Source organism: Physcomitrium patens, chromosome 19 (genome assembly GCF_059467195.1).
Source record: "Physcomitrium patens ecotype Gransden chromosome 19, ASM5946719v1, whole genome shotgun sequence".
Taxonomy (NCBI): domain Eukaryota; kingdom Viridiplantae; phylum Streptophyta; class Bryopsida; order Funariales; family Funariaceae; genus Physcomitrium; species Physcomitrium patens.
The window spans coordinates 3,202,059-3,217,835 of record NC_143428.1 but is presented as its reverse complement, the minus strand read 5'-3'; the positions used below and the strand labels follow the sequence as shown (position 1 = coordinate 3,217,835).

The 15,777-nt window shown below is 38.1% G+C and overlaps 3 protein-coding genes and 1 non-coding gene across 6 annotated transcripts; 3 read left to right on the top strand and 1 right to left on the bottom strand.

The window, feature by feature from the left end:
* Nucleotides 1–416: 416 nt before the first annotated feature.
* LOC112296060 (light-mediated development protein DET1) lies at nucleotides 417–6,178 on the top strand. Of its 2 annotated transcripts, none has more exons than XM_024548175.3 (10): nucleotides 417–1,443; nucleotides 1,882–2,535; nucleotides 2,986–4,206; nucleotides 4,380–4,445; nucleotides 4,618–4,674; nucleotides 4,915–5,001; nucleotides 5,117–5,296; nucleotides 5,399–5,494; nucleotides 5,672–5,771; nucleotides 5,988–6,178. In XM_024548175.3, exons 1-10 carry the CDS (start codon nucleotides 1,369–1,371, stop codon nucleotides 6,122–6,124), a joined length of 2,673 nt encoding a protein of 890 aa, XP_024403943.1. In that variant the 5' UTR covers nucleotides 417–1,368; the 3' UTR covers nucleotides 6,125–6,178. The 2 variants fall into 2 exon arrangements, with proteins under 2 accessions (XP_024403943.1, XP_024403941.1); XM_024548173.3 differs by having other exon boundaries at nucleotides 5,114–5,296.
* Nucleotides 419–1,110, top strand: LOC141044513 (uncharacterized). Its single transcript, XM_073528952.2, has 2 exons — nucleotides 419–682; nucleotides 820–1,110. Exons 1-2 carry the CDS (start codon nucleotides 419–421, stop codon nucleotides 1,030–1,032), a joined length of 477 nt encoding a protein of 158 aa, XP_073385053.1. The 3' UTR covers nucleotides 1,033–1,110.
* Nucleotides 6,179–7,907: 1,729 nt separating the features above from the next.
* On the top strand, nucleotides 7,908–7,981 carry TRNAV-CAC (transfer RNA valine (anticodon CAC)). Its single transcript has one exon. It is a non-coding gene; the product is annotated as a tRNA-Val (tRNA).
* A 650-nt stretch (nucleotides 7,982–8,631) lies between these two features.
* LOC112295839 (putative pyridoxal 5'-phosphate synthase subunit PDX2) lies at nucleotides 8,632–10,954 on the bottom strand. Of its 2 annotated transcripts, none has more exons than XM_024547838.3 (7): nucleotides 10,712–10,954; nucleotides 10,309–10,436; nucleotides 10,058–10,145; nucleotides 9,780–9,853; nucleotides 9,448–9,621; nucleotides 9,145–9,236; nucleotides 8,632–8,916 (listed from the first exon to the last, which is right to left on the bottom strand). In XM_024547838.3, the coding sequence occupies exons 1-7, from the start codon at nucleotides 10,761–10,763 to the stop codon at nucleotides 8,751–8,753; spliced, it is 774 nt and encodes a 257-aa protein (XP_024403606.2). In that variant the 5' UTR covers nucleotides 10,764–10,954; the 3' UTR covers nucleotides 8,632–8,750. The 2 variants fall into 2 exon arrangements, with proteins under 2 accessions (XP_024403606.2, XP_024403607.2); XM_024547839.3 differs by having other exon boundaries at nucleotides 9,145–9,231.
* Between the last annotated feature and the right edge of the window lie 4,823 nt (nucleotides 10,955–15,777).

Here is a 15,777-nt window from a genome sequence, read left to right as displayed (position 1 = left end):
TACTCACTCACATTGCAAGAACGAATCCCATGGCCAAAATACACGTCAGTGAGAAAGACGATGAGCAAGTCAGACATGGAGTCACGGGTTTGGGTGGGCAGCAAGGGACAGGGATCACGAGTAAAGCCCACAACGCGGAGTGATGGAGGCGGAGGAGGCCAAAGCAGGTTTTAGTTACCACGGAGGAAGAATTTATGGGGAACCTGGCAAAATCTGGCGACAATGAAGGAATGCTGAAAGCTCAAAAAAGCGAAGAGAGGTACGATGGTGATGAATTATGTCGTGCGCGAGCGGTGGAGTAGTAGCCATCGTCGTCGTCGTCGTCGTTGTAGTAGCAGTAGTAGTACCAGTGTGGTTGTGGAACGTGATGGTGGCGAAATTCATGTGGTAGCCCAGTGCGGTGTTGCTGTTGCACCACATGCTTCTGCAACTGCAGACGTGGCCCCTTCCCGAGCACAAGCACCGCTGTGACTCCACCACCAGCTCCATTTCCCTCTTCTTCCTCCTTCACCACCACTTCTTTCCCCCACTCCTCCCTCCCCACCTTCCACCCACAATATTCCTGACGCCAGATTCCCCGCCTTCTCATCTCCTCACACTTCTTTTCCTCTTCGCATCCCTCCCTGTATCCGGTTGGTTGGTTGGTTGGCTTTCTGTGTTTTTTTTCCGACTCTTGGTACAGGTTGTGATGTTGGGTTTATTGCGTTTCGGATTCCGTTGTGGGTTTGTGGTATTAGGTATTCTTGGCTCCGGGATGAGGTTTTAAGTGTTCGAGGTTATTCTAATTTTTCGTGGCGGTTCGTTTCGGTGTATTGGCAGCGGTTATTGAACTCGGTTGCGGGAACTCGGTCTCATCTCATCCGAGCTGGGTTCCAAGCACGGATGCCCCGGAGGTCGTTCCGCTTGCAGATTGGAACTGTGCGCCCGGTTGTCTCTGCTGGATTTCTGAAACTTGAAATTGTCGTTGACGCTTCTAGGTCGGTTCTTCATCAAGCTGCAACTTTGCCACGGAGGATTTTAATTCGCAATTAGCTGTAGGTCCGGTTGATGGACCTTTAATTTTTGAGAAACTCTCGTGGAACTTGCTGGGCGCTCTTTAGCGTGGAAGGAGTTATTCGAAGGAGGTTAGTGCGTCCAGAAATCTTTTCGCTGGAAGTGACAGGGGTAGTTTGTGCTGCGGCTGGTTGGAGTTTGTATCAAGGTTTGGGGCGGGTGGTTATTCATGAGACCCGGTTGCGAATTGGTTTTCAATTCGGAAAGGAATGCAAGGGTAGTGGAGTGCTTGTAGTGGAATGCACATGGTTGGAATGGCAACAAATTTCCCGGGCTTCTCCGACATTCCTCCAGGTTGCCCCCAGGGCTTTATGAATGTGGAAACAGAGTGATAACATTTTGCATCGGCTTTTCTCCCGACAAATCAGCTCCGGTCGTCCCAATACACATGTACTTGTTCAGAACTATTTGCTCAATTCTCAGTTTTACAGAATTTTAACAGTTGATATTTACCAACTGCTTCATGCGGCAAAACAAACGAAGTGGTAGGATGTTTTCTGCATGGAAGCAGTGAACGAGAATACATTTCTGATGTTGGGTTAGGTCGAAAGGCTTGGTCGCCATCTACACTTCATCTTATTTTTTGATTACACGGGCTGCAGACGATATACACTTTTTTTAACCATGAGCTAACTACGAGTTACTGGTGCGATAATCAGAGGGCATGCTTGATTCAATTGTTATAAGAAATAAAGAGGTCGACAGCCTAGTTTATCCACCTCGATACATTTACAGAGAAGCTTGAAAACCAGATGCTCTAGGAAAGATCGTAATCAGGAAGATATAAAATGTGTCGCTGGTAGTCCTAACTTCTACACGTTGCTGCAGATACATAGGGTACGAGAGTTGTATGAGAATGTCGTGCCGAGCCACACGGTATATGAGGTGGATTGTCCCGATCAATGTTGGCGACGGTTCACCAACGACGGACAATACTTAATATGTTTCAGTAAGACATATCATGACTTACTCATCTACCGGCCTCTGTGGCCCACGTATTGTTCCACATTGGATTCAGCCAACGATCTGCCATCGAAGAGCAAAAAGTTTGAAAGTTATTTCAGCTTGCTCCATCAAATCCCTCTTGCAAGAGATGCCGATGAGGTCATTTGCAAGGACTTTTTCTTATGCACGGAGAACAACTTGTATGGCATTTTTGCCACATCAACTGATCCAGATCCCAATGCCGCAGCTTCAAATGGCTCCGTGCCAGGAGTGCCCAGTATTGAAAAGATAACATTCCTTGTGGTCCGCTTCGCTGATGGGGTTATTACGGGGCGGTCCGTCTTTAAAGATGACTACATCCATTTAGCTCACAATGCTGGTGTTTTTCTGCACGAGGATCTGCTGGCTGTATTGTCAATACGCTTCCAGTGCATTCACATTCTGCAGGTTCGAGAAGGAGGACTCTTCTTAGACGTGCGCAGCATCGGTGATTTCTGTCGAGATGATGACGAGCTTCTTCTTAATTCTCAGGCTCAGGTTACATTCTATCCAAAATTTCTCTCTTGGTCAGTGTTTAGTTCGGTAGGTTTTGAGAGATGCATGTGATTGTTTTCGCTCTCTAGGTGTCGTTCTGCCTCAGTCGATGTGTAGAATGTGTTAATCTGCTTTCGGGAGTGCATGTGTCTTGGCAAGACCGTCTTGTATACGCGATGACTTTTCCTTGCTGCTCACGAACAGAAAACGTGTAAATAACGTCAGTTTTCTGAGATGTTTGGTATCATGTCCTACAGTTCTAGAGTCTCCTGCACACACACACACACACACATCCCCTCTCCCCCTTTTCCCGCGTTCATGGTTTTGTAAATTGAGGTGGTTTGTATCACTTTAACTTGACACAAGCGGATTCCTAGTCTGTTCTGGTTTTCGGTTTCTGGAATGGTCTCTGGACATGCATCGAATTATGTACTGACCTTTTTGGGATGGTAGGCTGAGGCCAAATTTCAGGAGGAGCAAAGACAACAGTTGAAAGCTCGAGGTCGGGTTCATGAAACTGAAGTGTTGGTTCCAGTTCCTCAGTCAATCAAGACCAATGGGCTTAAACCTTTGAACACTTTAAATGACAGAAAGCGTCCGCGTATTCGGGACAGTAGAGCTGCACATGATGACTTTGGCACTTCCCGGGGTCATCCTCAGTTTTTTGGTGAAGGGAGTGTTGCTATTCAGGAGATTGACATTCTCTATGACGGTTACTTTCGAGGCCTTTTTACTGTTGCAGATGGACCCATTGCTGATGCGGGCAGGATACACGGAAATGGTGGTATGAGGACGCATTCAAATGGAGAATACAACAATCACGCTCTTGGTAATCCTCACATCCGCGGGTTTCGTTCTCATTTAGGAGCAAACCCGAGCAGACATTCGAATAGCAACAATCATGTTCGGACGTTTCCGGCATCCGAAGAGGCTGGTAATCATACAAGCTTGGAGTGGCGTCATCTCGTTTCTGACAGGGATCACTCGAGCTACGACATTTCACATGGTCGCCGATTTGAAACAGTGGCGCAGAACGGTAGTCGTGAAAATCTGTCAGGACGTCTGCTTATTTCAGCGAGGGATCGTGCTACGTATGACAACCCAACCAGTCGATGGAATGGGAACAACTTGTCTTCTAGCGGAAACTTGTATAGTAGTGGTGGTAGTGATTTAGCCAGCCACAGTTATAATTCGACCACCGATCGTGGATCTTCCGAAGCCACCACCCTTCATGAGCTATCCAGCCATAGAGAAGAGCCAGGTTCTAGCGAAAGACGTTATCGTCCTGTGCCTAGTTTATCCACAAGTGGGCGATCAATGGCGGCTCCTAACAATCTTTCGAGGTCGGTGTTTCGTGATGATTTCAGCTTAGATGATCCCTCCATGGGACGCTCTAGATCTAGATTAGGGGGTGAGGATCAGGTCACCAACAGTTCTGGGACTTCTCTAGGTAGAGTAGGGCAGACAGGATCAGGTAATTTTGGAACTTCTTATGCTACGATTGGACAAGACAATGCGAGGGGAGATGGGACCCAAACAGGGAATGCAGCTGCTACAGGGACGGGTGGAAATGAAGTACAGGAAGGAAGCCAGATATTGCGTGGGCTGAAGCAGCGCCTGTTGTCATTTATCTTGCAGGGTATTGTTGACGATGAGGACATATCTCCTGCTGTCGTACGTTCCTCTCCATATCTATCTTGGGCAGTTATGTTGGTTTCCACAGCATCTGTCAGCCGATATCATACCTCTCTCCCGTTCTGTAGGTTCTTAAATTTGATCCCAACTGCTGGCTCTATGCATCAATTTTTATTTGTATGAACGGCTCATTTTCTTTCCTTCTGAAACAGAAGTCTCAAAGACTCAAGCGCTTCTATTTTAATTTCCAGCAGTATGTGGACCTGGTGATGTGGAAGGTGTGTTGAATACGCCTCATTTTTATGTTTATTTTTATTTTTTGGGTTGTTTAAGTTGACCTGGTTTGTTTTTATTCTGCTTTCATTTTGACACTTTTTGTGAGTCGTAGTACGATGTATGAAATGTCCTGAAAAATGCTAGAAATCTGACTTCTGTTTTAAATTACGACAGGTTCAGTTCCTAGATCGATGCCACTTGCTTGTAAAGTTTGGAAGTGTTAATGGAGTGGTAAGCATTATTGGAGCCTTTTCTGACCTACATATCTACTTCGATGTTCTTGAACAAGTAATTGTGCACGCGTTTTTTGTGTCCTGGCGCTGCATTCCTTACCTCGTAATGTCCATCCTGTATTCCGTAAATACCCGGATGTTTATTGGCTTCTTTAATTCTGTTTGAAGTTATCGGTGTTTCAGTTTAAGAATGTGAACACCCTGTTTATTTTATTTTATTTTTCTTTGTGTAATATAGGTACTTCGAAACTCTGAAACGTCGCATCAAATTGCTTTTTTGGCTGTATACAACATGGAAACAACGGAGATATTAAGCTTCTATCAGGTACACCCAGTACTTTTAGCATACTTGTTCTACGTTCATTAATTTTATGGCTCATTCTTCTTCATGCTCTCTTCACTCTGTGGAGTACATCGCTGACGTGTAATTTACTCAGCAGAATTCATCCGAGGAGTTACTACAGTTAGTAGAGCAATATTGGGATCACTTCAGGATGGTTCCGCAGAACCCTCAGTACATGAGATTCATTTCCAGTTACGCAAATAATGGCTTCGCTCGTGAGCAGTTGCGTAAGCAGAAAGCTGCATGTCTTTCTGGCAAAGCTGGTAGCTATGCTCAGGTAAATTTTTAAATTTTCACTTTGATGTATGTCACCTCAAATTGTTCGTGTCCTCGTTAGTTCTTTTTCCGTCAACGTTTTTGACGTTTCTACTTCATGCAGAGCATCAAGAGAACTCTGGCCTCCCTGCCCCATAACTCTCAATCTCAAAGTCCATCTGCATATTTTGATCAGTACCTATTCCACTATGACGAAAAGGTGAAATTTCTTAAATAGGTTCTACTTTTTGACCTTCATTCTGAATTCTGAGAACGATGAATTTGATATGTTTCATTATCGCCTTCTAGATTTCCGATTTCTATTAGTGGTTGTCAGTGTCACTGTTCTCAGGCTTTGAAACGCTTCTAACATGCTGATTGTTTGGCTATTTCCCAGTTAATATCTTCAACCGATCGGCATAAACCATGCGCAGAACATCCAATCAAATTCGTTTCTAGACGTCGACCGAATCTACTGAAATTTAAGATCAACCCTGGTATGTTCCATGGTGCTCTTGCTTTCTTCAATATGTGTTAGAAAGCTGCTTATTTATTGCTGAATGCGGTTATTTAAGTTCAAATTCTGTAGATATGTTTGTGTTGCCGATTAATATATCTTCATGTCTACCTGTCTGTTTACATATGATTTTACTCTGCAATCAAGAACGTGTGGCCTGAAAATGTGGGAGCGTACGATTGGGTGTTGTGTACAGGATTGGAACTTGGTTCTAACGATGGACACATCAAGCGAGTCGCTTCTTACTTGTTCCATCCCATTTATCCTTTCGCCATCTCAGTTCAACAATCATTCATGCAAACCTCCATTGTGAACTTTCACTTTAGACGTTAACTTTGTAATGCTGACAGCTTTCGACATTTAATGAGTGCACACATTTTTCAGGAACTACAATTGCTACCGTATGCTATCTCTGCGCCTGTTTGATTGTATGGTGACTACTTTGTGCTTGATGGTCGTGGCTTAAGTGCAGTTCCAACTAGGGCACCCTCCCCCGAGTTTCGGACGAAGTGAAACTACGGCCTGCATATCTAGTGTATTGACAACATTTTAGATGACCAAAGAACTCATCTCCTCACCCCCACATGAAATCTCTTTAGGGTGTCGTGGTTTCTTCTCAAACACCCATTCTTTCTTTCCCCTTTTTACGGATTTCATTAGCATGCTACGTTCTAAGGTGGTTGTGCTGATGCTTCCGTGTCTTTGTGTAATGGAGCGAGCATTTGAAGATTCGATTGGAAATGTCTGTAGTTTTGATAGTACTGAATTTGTATTTAATCATGAGCGATTTGTCGTCCTTTGATGGGGTGGAATTTTTATAATCAAGGCGTGATAATGAATGACAACGAGCCTTTTGTGCAATCAATATGAAATTGGAAGGTGAAGGCTAGCTCGTTGTAGTGTGGGTCACCATTAGGTGTCGTATACAGTGATGATTGTATTTTGACACTACCCAGTAAACAATGTCTCCATGGCCTCTCTTACCTGGCTTCCTGAACCCTGATCTGGTGCAGAGCTGAGTCGTTCCCACCTGCTCTCATCTCCTAATACCGAAAGGTGCTAAGTTTACTAATGCTTGATTTCACGAGGATTACCAGACAGATCCTTTTTATCTTATTCCTGCTGGCACTGCAAAGTTTGTAATTGACCAGTACGTAGGTTTGAATTATTAAACATCCATAAGGTAAATAGCATTCTCTGATTCCATCACGATGAGGTGAAGTGTGAGAAAATCAAGATGAGAAAGGAAATCACTTGCCATCGAGCCCTCGTAGTCTTCTACTGTTAACCTGGCAGCTTCTGGTAAGATGAATGCGCGCAAAATAGGCACGTGAAAAACTGTTGATTAAATTTCACAAACGGACGAGATGCTTGTAAACGATTACTTGGCTATCACGGATTTTCAGCTACAACAGAAACAGCAGAAGTGGAGACAACTGGCACTTGTGGAATCGTATCTTGGTAACTGTAGGGGCCGTGTTTCCACGGAACCTGGAGGAGCTTGTGCAAGACCATCCGAGTACTTACGTTGCACTTACCTTTTCTTGACACGAGATTTCCCGACGTTTCTTCACTGCAGGGAGTTAGCCGTCGTCGTGGAGAATTCAATAAAGAGGTCTTTTTGGGACATAATGGAAGGTCAGGTGGGTCTGGTTTTTCTTCCACTTGCTCCATATTTCTTGGTGGAGCGGCTTCAGGACGAGCTTAAGCATGAGGATAGCACTGAAAGAGGCAAGTCAGTGAACACGTCCAGACATATCCGTGGGAGGAAGTATCAGTGATGGCAGTGGTGTCCGTGCATGCACTCATCCTTTTTTGCACTTGAATTTGTGGAGGTGATCAGGCAGAACTTGTGCACAAAAACCATTTGAAGTAAACACTGGCAGTTACTCTGCGCCGCTTCACTCGAGTAACACTACATAAAAGGTTGCATTGCCAAAGTAAACGTCAGCAGCACATAATCTAGAAAGTCAGTCCCTAAACTGATCCTCAATCCACAACAATCCTGACAAAGATCAGCAGCAGTCTATAAATTCCATTTTTGAGGTGAGAGTTATGGGTCCCTTGCCAGTGTAAAAAAAAGAGTAAATTTTAAAATTCCTTCATCATCTCACATGTCTGGTTGGTGTAGTTGGTTATCACGCCAGTCTCACACACTGGAGGTCCGCGGTTCGAACCCGCGATCAGACACTTTGAATTATGTCCAGGGAGTTCTATTGTCAAATCTGGTTGACTACAAATTTACTATTGTAGCAAAAGATCGTAATTTTGACCCTTGCCCGGCGCAGTAGCAAAAGATGCCAACTGCTCTACGCGTTGTTTTTGAAAGTATTTCTACATATTTTAGCCTCATTTATGTGAGTAGATGTGGCTGATTGCAAGTCTGGTTGGTGGAAACTGCGTTCGTGACATTTTTGGAAGCTACATAATGTTGGGATCAAAATATCCAAAGTTCTTCAGCCACACCACTCCTAACTCCATGTAAGTGGAAGATTTCGCGAAAATGAAAACTTCTACGGTTTGTTTGTTTATTGTTCTCAATATATGTGATGGGACTTAGCTACGTTGAATTATTTCGTATTGAAATCACCGATCTTGGTTTTTTCACAAATTCAGAATCCATTCGAAGAGCTAAAGTTCTCATGCATTCATGCATTCTTTCATTTGTGTTTACATACTATTATGTAAATATATAAACTCTTTCACACGTGTTCATATATAAAAGATTTTGGAGCATAATTTCTTCTGGAGCATAAATTCTTTCAAAAATAGAATTAACCACCAAATTGCTCGCAATATTCCGGAACTCACTCACACGGAGCTTTGAACCAGTTAAGATCTGGACTGTGGAGATTATATGATCGTGTATTGAAGCATTCAAGCGCTACATGAATGGATCCCAATAAATGAATGTTGTACATAAATGGTGATAAGCAATTTTCAACACCATGGAGCAGCTCTAGTATGATTCAAGGCTAAGGAAATTTGTTTCTTTGAAGATAGGCATGTCTCGAGCTTGATGCACAGCTTGCGATGCTTCAGACTTCTTGGCCAACACAGCCTCGGTTTTTGGAGCTTGAGCCTCCTTGTCTCCATCACTAACCATTTTCAGAAAGTATTGGTGCCTGTAAGAAGAACCCAGTTGCGAAGGCAAAACATCAATCCTTCTAGGTCGAATACGAACCACCACACACTATATGCCAGAAAGAAAGAACTTCGGATTGAGGAATGCTAGTAATCTTCTAGTTTATGAGGCTTGAAGTTTCGTATGCAGAACGAAGCAAGTGAAAGAAAAAGCTCATTTGGAAATATCTTATTCATGCTGTAATTTGAAATGGAGAAGGAAAATATACCATCGCAGGTCGGAGGTGAGCTCGGGATGGAACGCTGTTGCTAGCATGTTGTTCTGCTTCACTGCCACAATAACTTTGTCTTTGCTCCTATCCTTCAGCACACAAATAACAATCATGCCATTGGCACACGCGTTATCTCAGTACGTGGGTGAATATTGAGTCACAATCTATCAGGTGATGCTGATGCAATCAACAATCTTCATGATTATACGTATTTGCAGTAGAAAATAATGTTGAATACTGTCTATGGAAGCTGGCCCAGACGCTAAACTTTGGCATCAACTGAGTCAAAGAAATAGTCACCTGCTCAGGCAAATCAACAGCTTGCTTGGGTGCCAAGGGACACTCGGCCAACACTTCTACTGAAGAGCCAACGTCGATAATTGCAGGGGCTCGAATGAACACAGCACGGCAAGTCTGCGCACCTCCATCTGAGGCCAAAGATGGAACTGAGAGCTCCATCTCAAAGCTGTTTATCTGCATGAACATACACAATTTCACACCGATCTGGTTATACAAGAAGGGTACGCTGATTGAATAGAGCATTTCATGCAATCTGTCCTCAACAAAGATAAGACGAAATTTCCGGTGCAAGGGTCGAGGGTATAAATCAGCGTCGCTGATTACACGAGCACCTGGCTACCAAAAAAGTTGCGGTGAACAGTGCAATCAAGACCTCCTAGAAGCTCTTGGCCTCCTTCCTTCACACCTGTTCCCATAAGTGTTTCAATTGCATGTAAATATCTCTGATATGCAATCCCGGTTCATGTAAGGATATAACGTGGAATTCTCAAGAAACTCTGTTCGTCCTTAGACTCCCGAATAATCGAAGAATGAGTTTGGGAACTTATGCACAAGATAAGACAGAACGACGATTTGCAACAACAGGACACAACAATGGTTCCACACTCACCTACGGCTTTAGCTGCCAAGAAGATAAGCCCGGCGCACGTCCCCCAAATTGGTTTTCCGGAGCTTCCAAATTTTCGCAGAGCTGGAAACTGTAATAAGGGCATCATAGTGGGCATCAGCTTGAATTTGTGTCAACAAAGGAGCAAGGGACAAAATGGGAAAAATGCCTGCAAACAAATTATTTCATGACGGTCATCAGAATAGTGGACAGAAAACGACGCCGACGCGAAGCAGAGACAAATGTGGACGGACCAAATTGTTCTTCTCCGCGAGCTTAGCCATAGTAGTGCTCTCGCCTCCGGGAATGATAAGACCCGACAATTCCGCCAATTGCTCTGGCTTACGAATTTCCACAGCGTCCACGCCCAGCTTCCGCAAACCTGATTCTCCAACCCAAACAGCCGAAGCGAAGTCAGTCCACCTCAACACATCAGACTAAAATTCGCACTCCGCAACCACCAGCAACTAAGTCAACTACCAAAACAAAACAAAACAAAACAAAACAAAAACCTCCCCTAATTCAATCACTCCTTCCGATTCCCACCCCTCCAAACCACAACCACAACGACAACATTCTCACCTCACAACAACAACAATAACAACAACAACACCCATAACCCTTAGAAATCAAACAACACAGACACGAAAAACTCACAAGCGATGTGCTCATTGAAGGAGCCCTGCAGAGCCAACACTCCCACCGCCATAGCTGCAGAACCCGAGAATCTCCCTCCTCCTCCTCTTCCTCTTCCTCCTCCTCTGTTTCTGCTTCTGCTTCTTCTTCTCACCGCGGAGGATGGTATCCACAGAGAGAGAGCGGAGGTGAGATTGGAAGTGGAGGTGGGGAGTGAGTGAGTGAGTGAGTGAGTGAGGTGGGAGAGCAAAGTCCGCGAAGGGAAGGGAAGCTGAATGCGGTGGTGGTGTTGCGGCTTTGTCCCCATGTTGGGATCCCCCACCCCCCTCTCAACCGAAGCCACCCAGCCACCCACTCCCCTACCCGCCGCCGACCCCACCCGCGATTCTCCACCCGGACTCGGGCTGTATATATACGTACATATATATATATATATATAAACACTACTGTAGGTCGGGAATCTGCGTGGTGGTGGTGGTTCTCCTTTTGTCCCTATTGATAGATTTTGTTTTATTCGGGGTAGGGTGGAGGAGGGTAGTGGTGCCACGATGATGCATGAATGAGACTAATGTTGTTGTTGTTGTCGTGTGATTGTTGATTCTGGGAATTTATTGAGAGCTTGGTTAGGACAACGTTGTTTCTTTCTTTCAGGGTGGGAGAGGGTTTGGTTTCCAGCTGTTGCGGGGGGGATCTCAAAACCCTCACACAAAACCAGGTTTAGGGTTTTGTGAGGGTTTCCCTGCTTTTTGTTTTGACTTGTTCTTTTGTGTTTTGAGTGATTTGGGTGCCTTCGTGGTGTGGGCTTGTGCTTTCCGCCCTCTGGGTTGGATTTCTTTCAGCGTTGCCCGATCTGTTCTATTGTGGTGTCACATGTTGTGTCGTCATCTTGTGTAGTTTGGGTGATGAGAATCCATTTCTGTGACTGAAAATTGTTCTCTTTTGAAGAATTTGCTTTACTTGTTAAATAGGTTTACACAAGAAGTTTTCAAAAGCAATGCCAAAGGATGTATGTATGTATGTATGTATGTATGTATGTATGTATGTACACACATGTACATTTTAAAAGTTCTAATATGCATGTATATACTGAAAAGATTAGGAAAAATCACATAGAAAAATAGAAAAATATTTAAATAGATAAATAAGAAAGAAGAATAGAGTTTATTGCATTTAATTTGTTATCATGTAGGTATGAGTTTATCTCATATAGGAAGATGACATATGTTTTTTTAAACAAATGTGTTTTTTAAGTCTTTCTTGTGTTTGCAACTTAATAGCAGGTAGATTTGCACATGCTATAAGTTTTTATTGTACCTTCTTGAAAGATAGATTTTATATTTGTTACTTTTTTTTTAGAATTTGAGGATACCAACTTTAAAATCTGGATGTACTTTGAAGTTTATTGTCTTAGGGAGGATAAGGATTTGATTGGAAAATGATTATTGATTGTTAGGAAAATTTACATGTGTGCATTTGTATGATTTGGGAGACAAAAGATTTTGTATTTGGTTCTTGTGTTTTTGTTATTAAGGAATCTAAATAACACTTGTAAAATAAAACTTCTAAAAAGTGATTTTTTGTATTTAATGTTTCAAGTGCTTATCTAAAGTCATAAAGTGTTTTTATAAATACCTTCACCTTGTTGATATATGCTATAAAGTTTTTTCTATTCTTTTCATTAAAAAATATAGAATTTTCTTTTTTCTTATGCATATTATAAAAAGTAATTTATATTATGTTTCATTCTTAGATACCATCATTTATAATTTATTTATCTAGTAATAATGGTATTTATTTTATCATTTATAATGTATTTATTTAACTTCTTTTGTAATTTTATTTATTTATTTATTTATTTTCTTTTATTTTCTTTCTTTCAGAATTTCAAAGGCTTCAAGAAGAAATCCTTGTAGAAACTTATTGAAAGTGAAGCTTTAAAATTTTAAAATTCTTGATGGATTTTTAGCTGTTGTAGAAACTCTCTATTATCTTTCTAATTATATACTTCAATCTCTATGCAACAAAAAAAATCTATATATTGTTGTTTTAAATTTTTATCTTCTTATTTTATAATTATATTATTTATTTGAGTAGAAACAGTAAATATAGCCTTATTTTTTTTTGTTGCAATTAAGAATTTACTGGAACTAAAAATTGAAAGATCTCCTTAAAAAAGAATTAAAGTACAAAAGAAATTGGTATTACTTTTATAGATCCTTTGTTTAATAAGGTTGTATAAGGAGTTATATATAAGATGGATTTTCCTCTCTCTCCAATTTATTATAGGATTAGCTTTTCTTAGCCATTGTCTATTCAACAAGAGTTGAAATACTTTCATATTTAATTATATTTTTTATATATGAAATATAAGATTATATCTTTTATTTCTTGTAGTTACAACATAATTTTTTACTTGGCCAATTAAGATGTTAGAAGTTTGATTGGCTTTACTAATGATAATAGGTTGTGGCTCAAATACTTCTTTCTAAATTTTTATTTTATTTTATTTAAAGAAATTATATTAATGTTATTACTACAAAATCATCACTCAATGTTTTTAATATGATAATATGAAGTTGAATATGTAAAGATTTTAGTTCTTGCTTTATTTCTTTAGAATTTACATGAGCTATTAAATTTGGTTTATTTTAAGAATTAGACACTATATGTTTTTTTAAGATTTTTTTTAAATAGTTGGTGTAATGCTAAAGAATTGAACTATAAAAATACTAGTCTTAATTGAATATTACTTTGATTAAAAATTATTAGTTTATAAAGTCCTAACTTAAGATGATTTTGTAGTATTTTATTTTTATTTTTTAGACTTTTCAAACCACCTTCTATTAAAAATATCAAAAACAAATACTACTCTTGATAAAACAATAGTGGCATAAAAAAATCATCTTTATTTTTCTGTTTTAAAAAAAGAAAACATAAGTTCTAAGTTATCATCATTTTTAATATTTTTAGTTTATTGTGTTTCTTAAAGAATATCATTTGTTGTATTTTTAAAATAAAATAAAATAAAATAATGATTCCTCAAAATATATCTATTAGATTTCTCTATTGGATTTTGTAATTTGAATGACTTACAATAAATATAATGCATTTAAAAAATCAAATTAAGTAATATTTGTGAATAATAGAATTAGTTGATTCTTGTTCTTTTTCAATTGTGGTTCTACAACATAATATGGCATTCAACACATTAATAGATATAATTCTAATAGCTTGCAATCTTTGTTTGTAAAATAATATTTATTAGTTTAGATATAAATTTATAAAATTTCTATAATGTATTTATGGAGTAAACAAAAGTTTTTAAGTTGAATGATTTTATTTATAGTTATAGAAAACATGAGATAGTTTAGGATTTGAATTTATCTATAATATATTAACTCCTTTTGTATGCTTATTTTTTTATTTTTTATTTTTGATAGTTTTTAGAAAATAAAATTGTAAAATTAATCTTATTTTATTATCTAAAAATATCTATAGAATATATTTTTTATAATTACTGTAAAAAAACTTATTTTAAAGCAAACTCTTATTAAGAATGTAAATTCTACCAATGTATCTTAATTAGTGGAACTATTAAAAATAATATTTTAAATTATTCAAATAAAAAATGTTTATATTTGAAAGTCTTTTTTATTATTTAAATTTTTATTATAATTTAGAAGTGTCTATAGGATATAAGAGTCTTATTAGAAAAAAAAAAAAAAAAAAAAAAAAATCATTAAAATGGAGTCTTAGTAAGACTTGGAAGCAAGTATCATAGTTAGTTTAGTATTTTTGCTTATTATTAAGTTTTAATATTTAGTTAGTAAGACCAATGTCTAAATTATCTTTTTATCTAAATTTATTAATTTTAAAAAAATCATAAATTTTGGTTAGTAATTAATCAAAGCACAAGAATGAATTTTATGACTTTTTAATTATTTATATAGAAAATAGGATTAATAGATGATTTTAATTTATTTTATTACTACAAAAAAATTAATAAAGTAATAAAATATAGCTTTTAATTGATATTAGGATTACAAAAATATTATTATAATTTTTAAATTTAATTTAGAATTTATTTAAAATATTTTAGAAGTGTTTTAGAACAATTTTTAAGACTTTGATAAAAATTAGTTTTACCACCTTGGGAGCCATTATGAAGAAATGGAGCAAGATTTTAAGACCATACAAGGTTTTCAGGCTAATTGAAAGTTTTTGAATCCCTTGGTAAAGTCAAAAATATAAAATATTAGTTATACTAGTAGAAAATAGGAGAAGTACTAGCTAGTCTAGTCCTTGTATGAAGGGAGGTGCATAACTTCCAAATGGGTTGTAGCACCTTGGATGTAGGTAGGAGGATAAGACTAAAGCCTTAAGGCCTCTCTAAGATACTCATATATATTACTTGTAAGCATTGGGGAGGTTCAATTTTTTGACCTTTTAAGCAAATTATCCTTGTGATAAAAATGATTTACTTAACTTTTCTATTATTTACATTATATCTTTAAACTATCATAACTTACTTGCAATAGCTTAGATTTATATGTTTTATACATCATAAGAAAGATAAAAATATATAATACTTAAAAATATTTTATTTTATTTTTATTTTTTAATTAATAATTTTATAGAGTGTAATTGCTTGATTTTATTTATTTCACTTATTTTTTATTATTCTTCTTTTGTTCTTATTTATTCCTTCTTATTCTTTATACCAAAAATCACAAACAAGTCTTAGTTAAGACCATATTATAATTTGAGATTCTTTGTAAGAATAAGAAATAAATTTTATTCTTACAAAGAATAAGTATTTTTTTTGTATACATGCTAAATATTAAAATATAATGGTAATTTAAGTTTTACTTTTATTAACCTTAGATTTATTTATTTAGTCATATTTAAAATTCTCTCAATTGATAAAGATTTGATTTGATTTATTTTTATACCATATATATACAATTTCTATTTATGTGTAATAAATTAATTATTATAATTTATTTTAATTTTTATTACTTTAATTACAAATTATATATTTTAAATAATTATTAATTATTAATAATTTATAAAAAAATTATAATTTT

Coding starts and splice junctions, on each gene's coding strand:
- LOC141044513 (XM_073528952.2), top strand. CDS start 419: ATGCTTCTGCAACTGCAGACGTGGCCCCTTCCCGAGCACAAGCACCGC. Junction 683..819: donor TTTTCCGACTCTTGGTACAG/GTTGTGATGTTG, acceptor GTGTATTGGCAG/CGGTTATTGAACTCGGTTGC.
- LOC112296060 (XM_024548173.3), top strand. CDS start 1,369: ATGTGGAAACAGAGTGATAACATTTTGCATCGGCTTTTCTCCCGACAA. Junction 4,446..4,617: donor TGGACCTGGTGATGTGGAAG/GTGTGTTGAATA, acceptor AAATTACGACAG/GTTCAGTTCCTAGATCGATG. Junction 5,002..5,113: donor AGATATTAAGCTTCTATCAG/GTACACCCAGTA, acceptor TAATTTACTCAG/CAGAATTCATCCGAGGAGTT.
- LOC112295839 (XM_024547838.3), bottom strand. CDS start 10,763: ATGGCGGTGGGAGTGTTGGCTCTGCAGGGCTCCTTCAATGAGCACATC. Junction 10,437..10,711: donor CTTCAATGAGCACATCGCTT/GTGAGTTTTTCG, acceptor TTGGAGAATCAG/GTTTGCGGAAGCTGGGCGTG. Junction 10,146..10,308: donor TCGCGGAGAAGAACAATTTG/GTCCGTCCACAT, acceptor CCCTTATTACAG/TTTCCAGCTCTGCGAAAATT.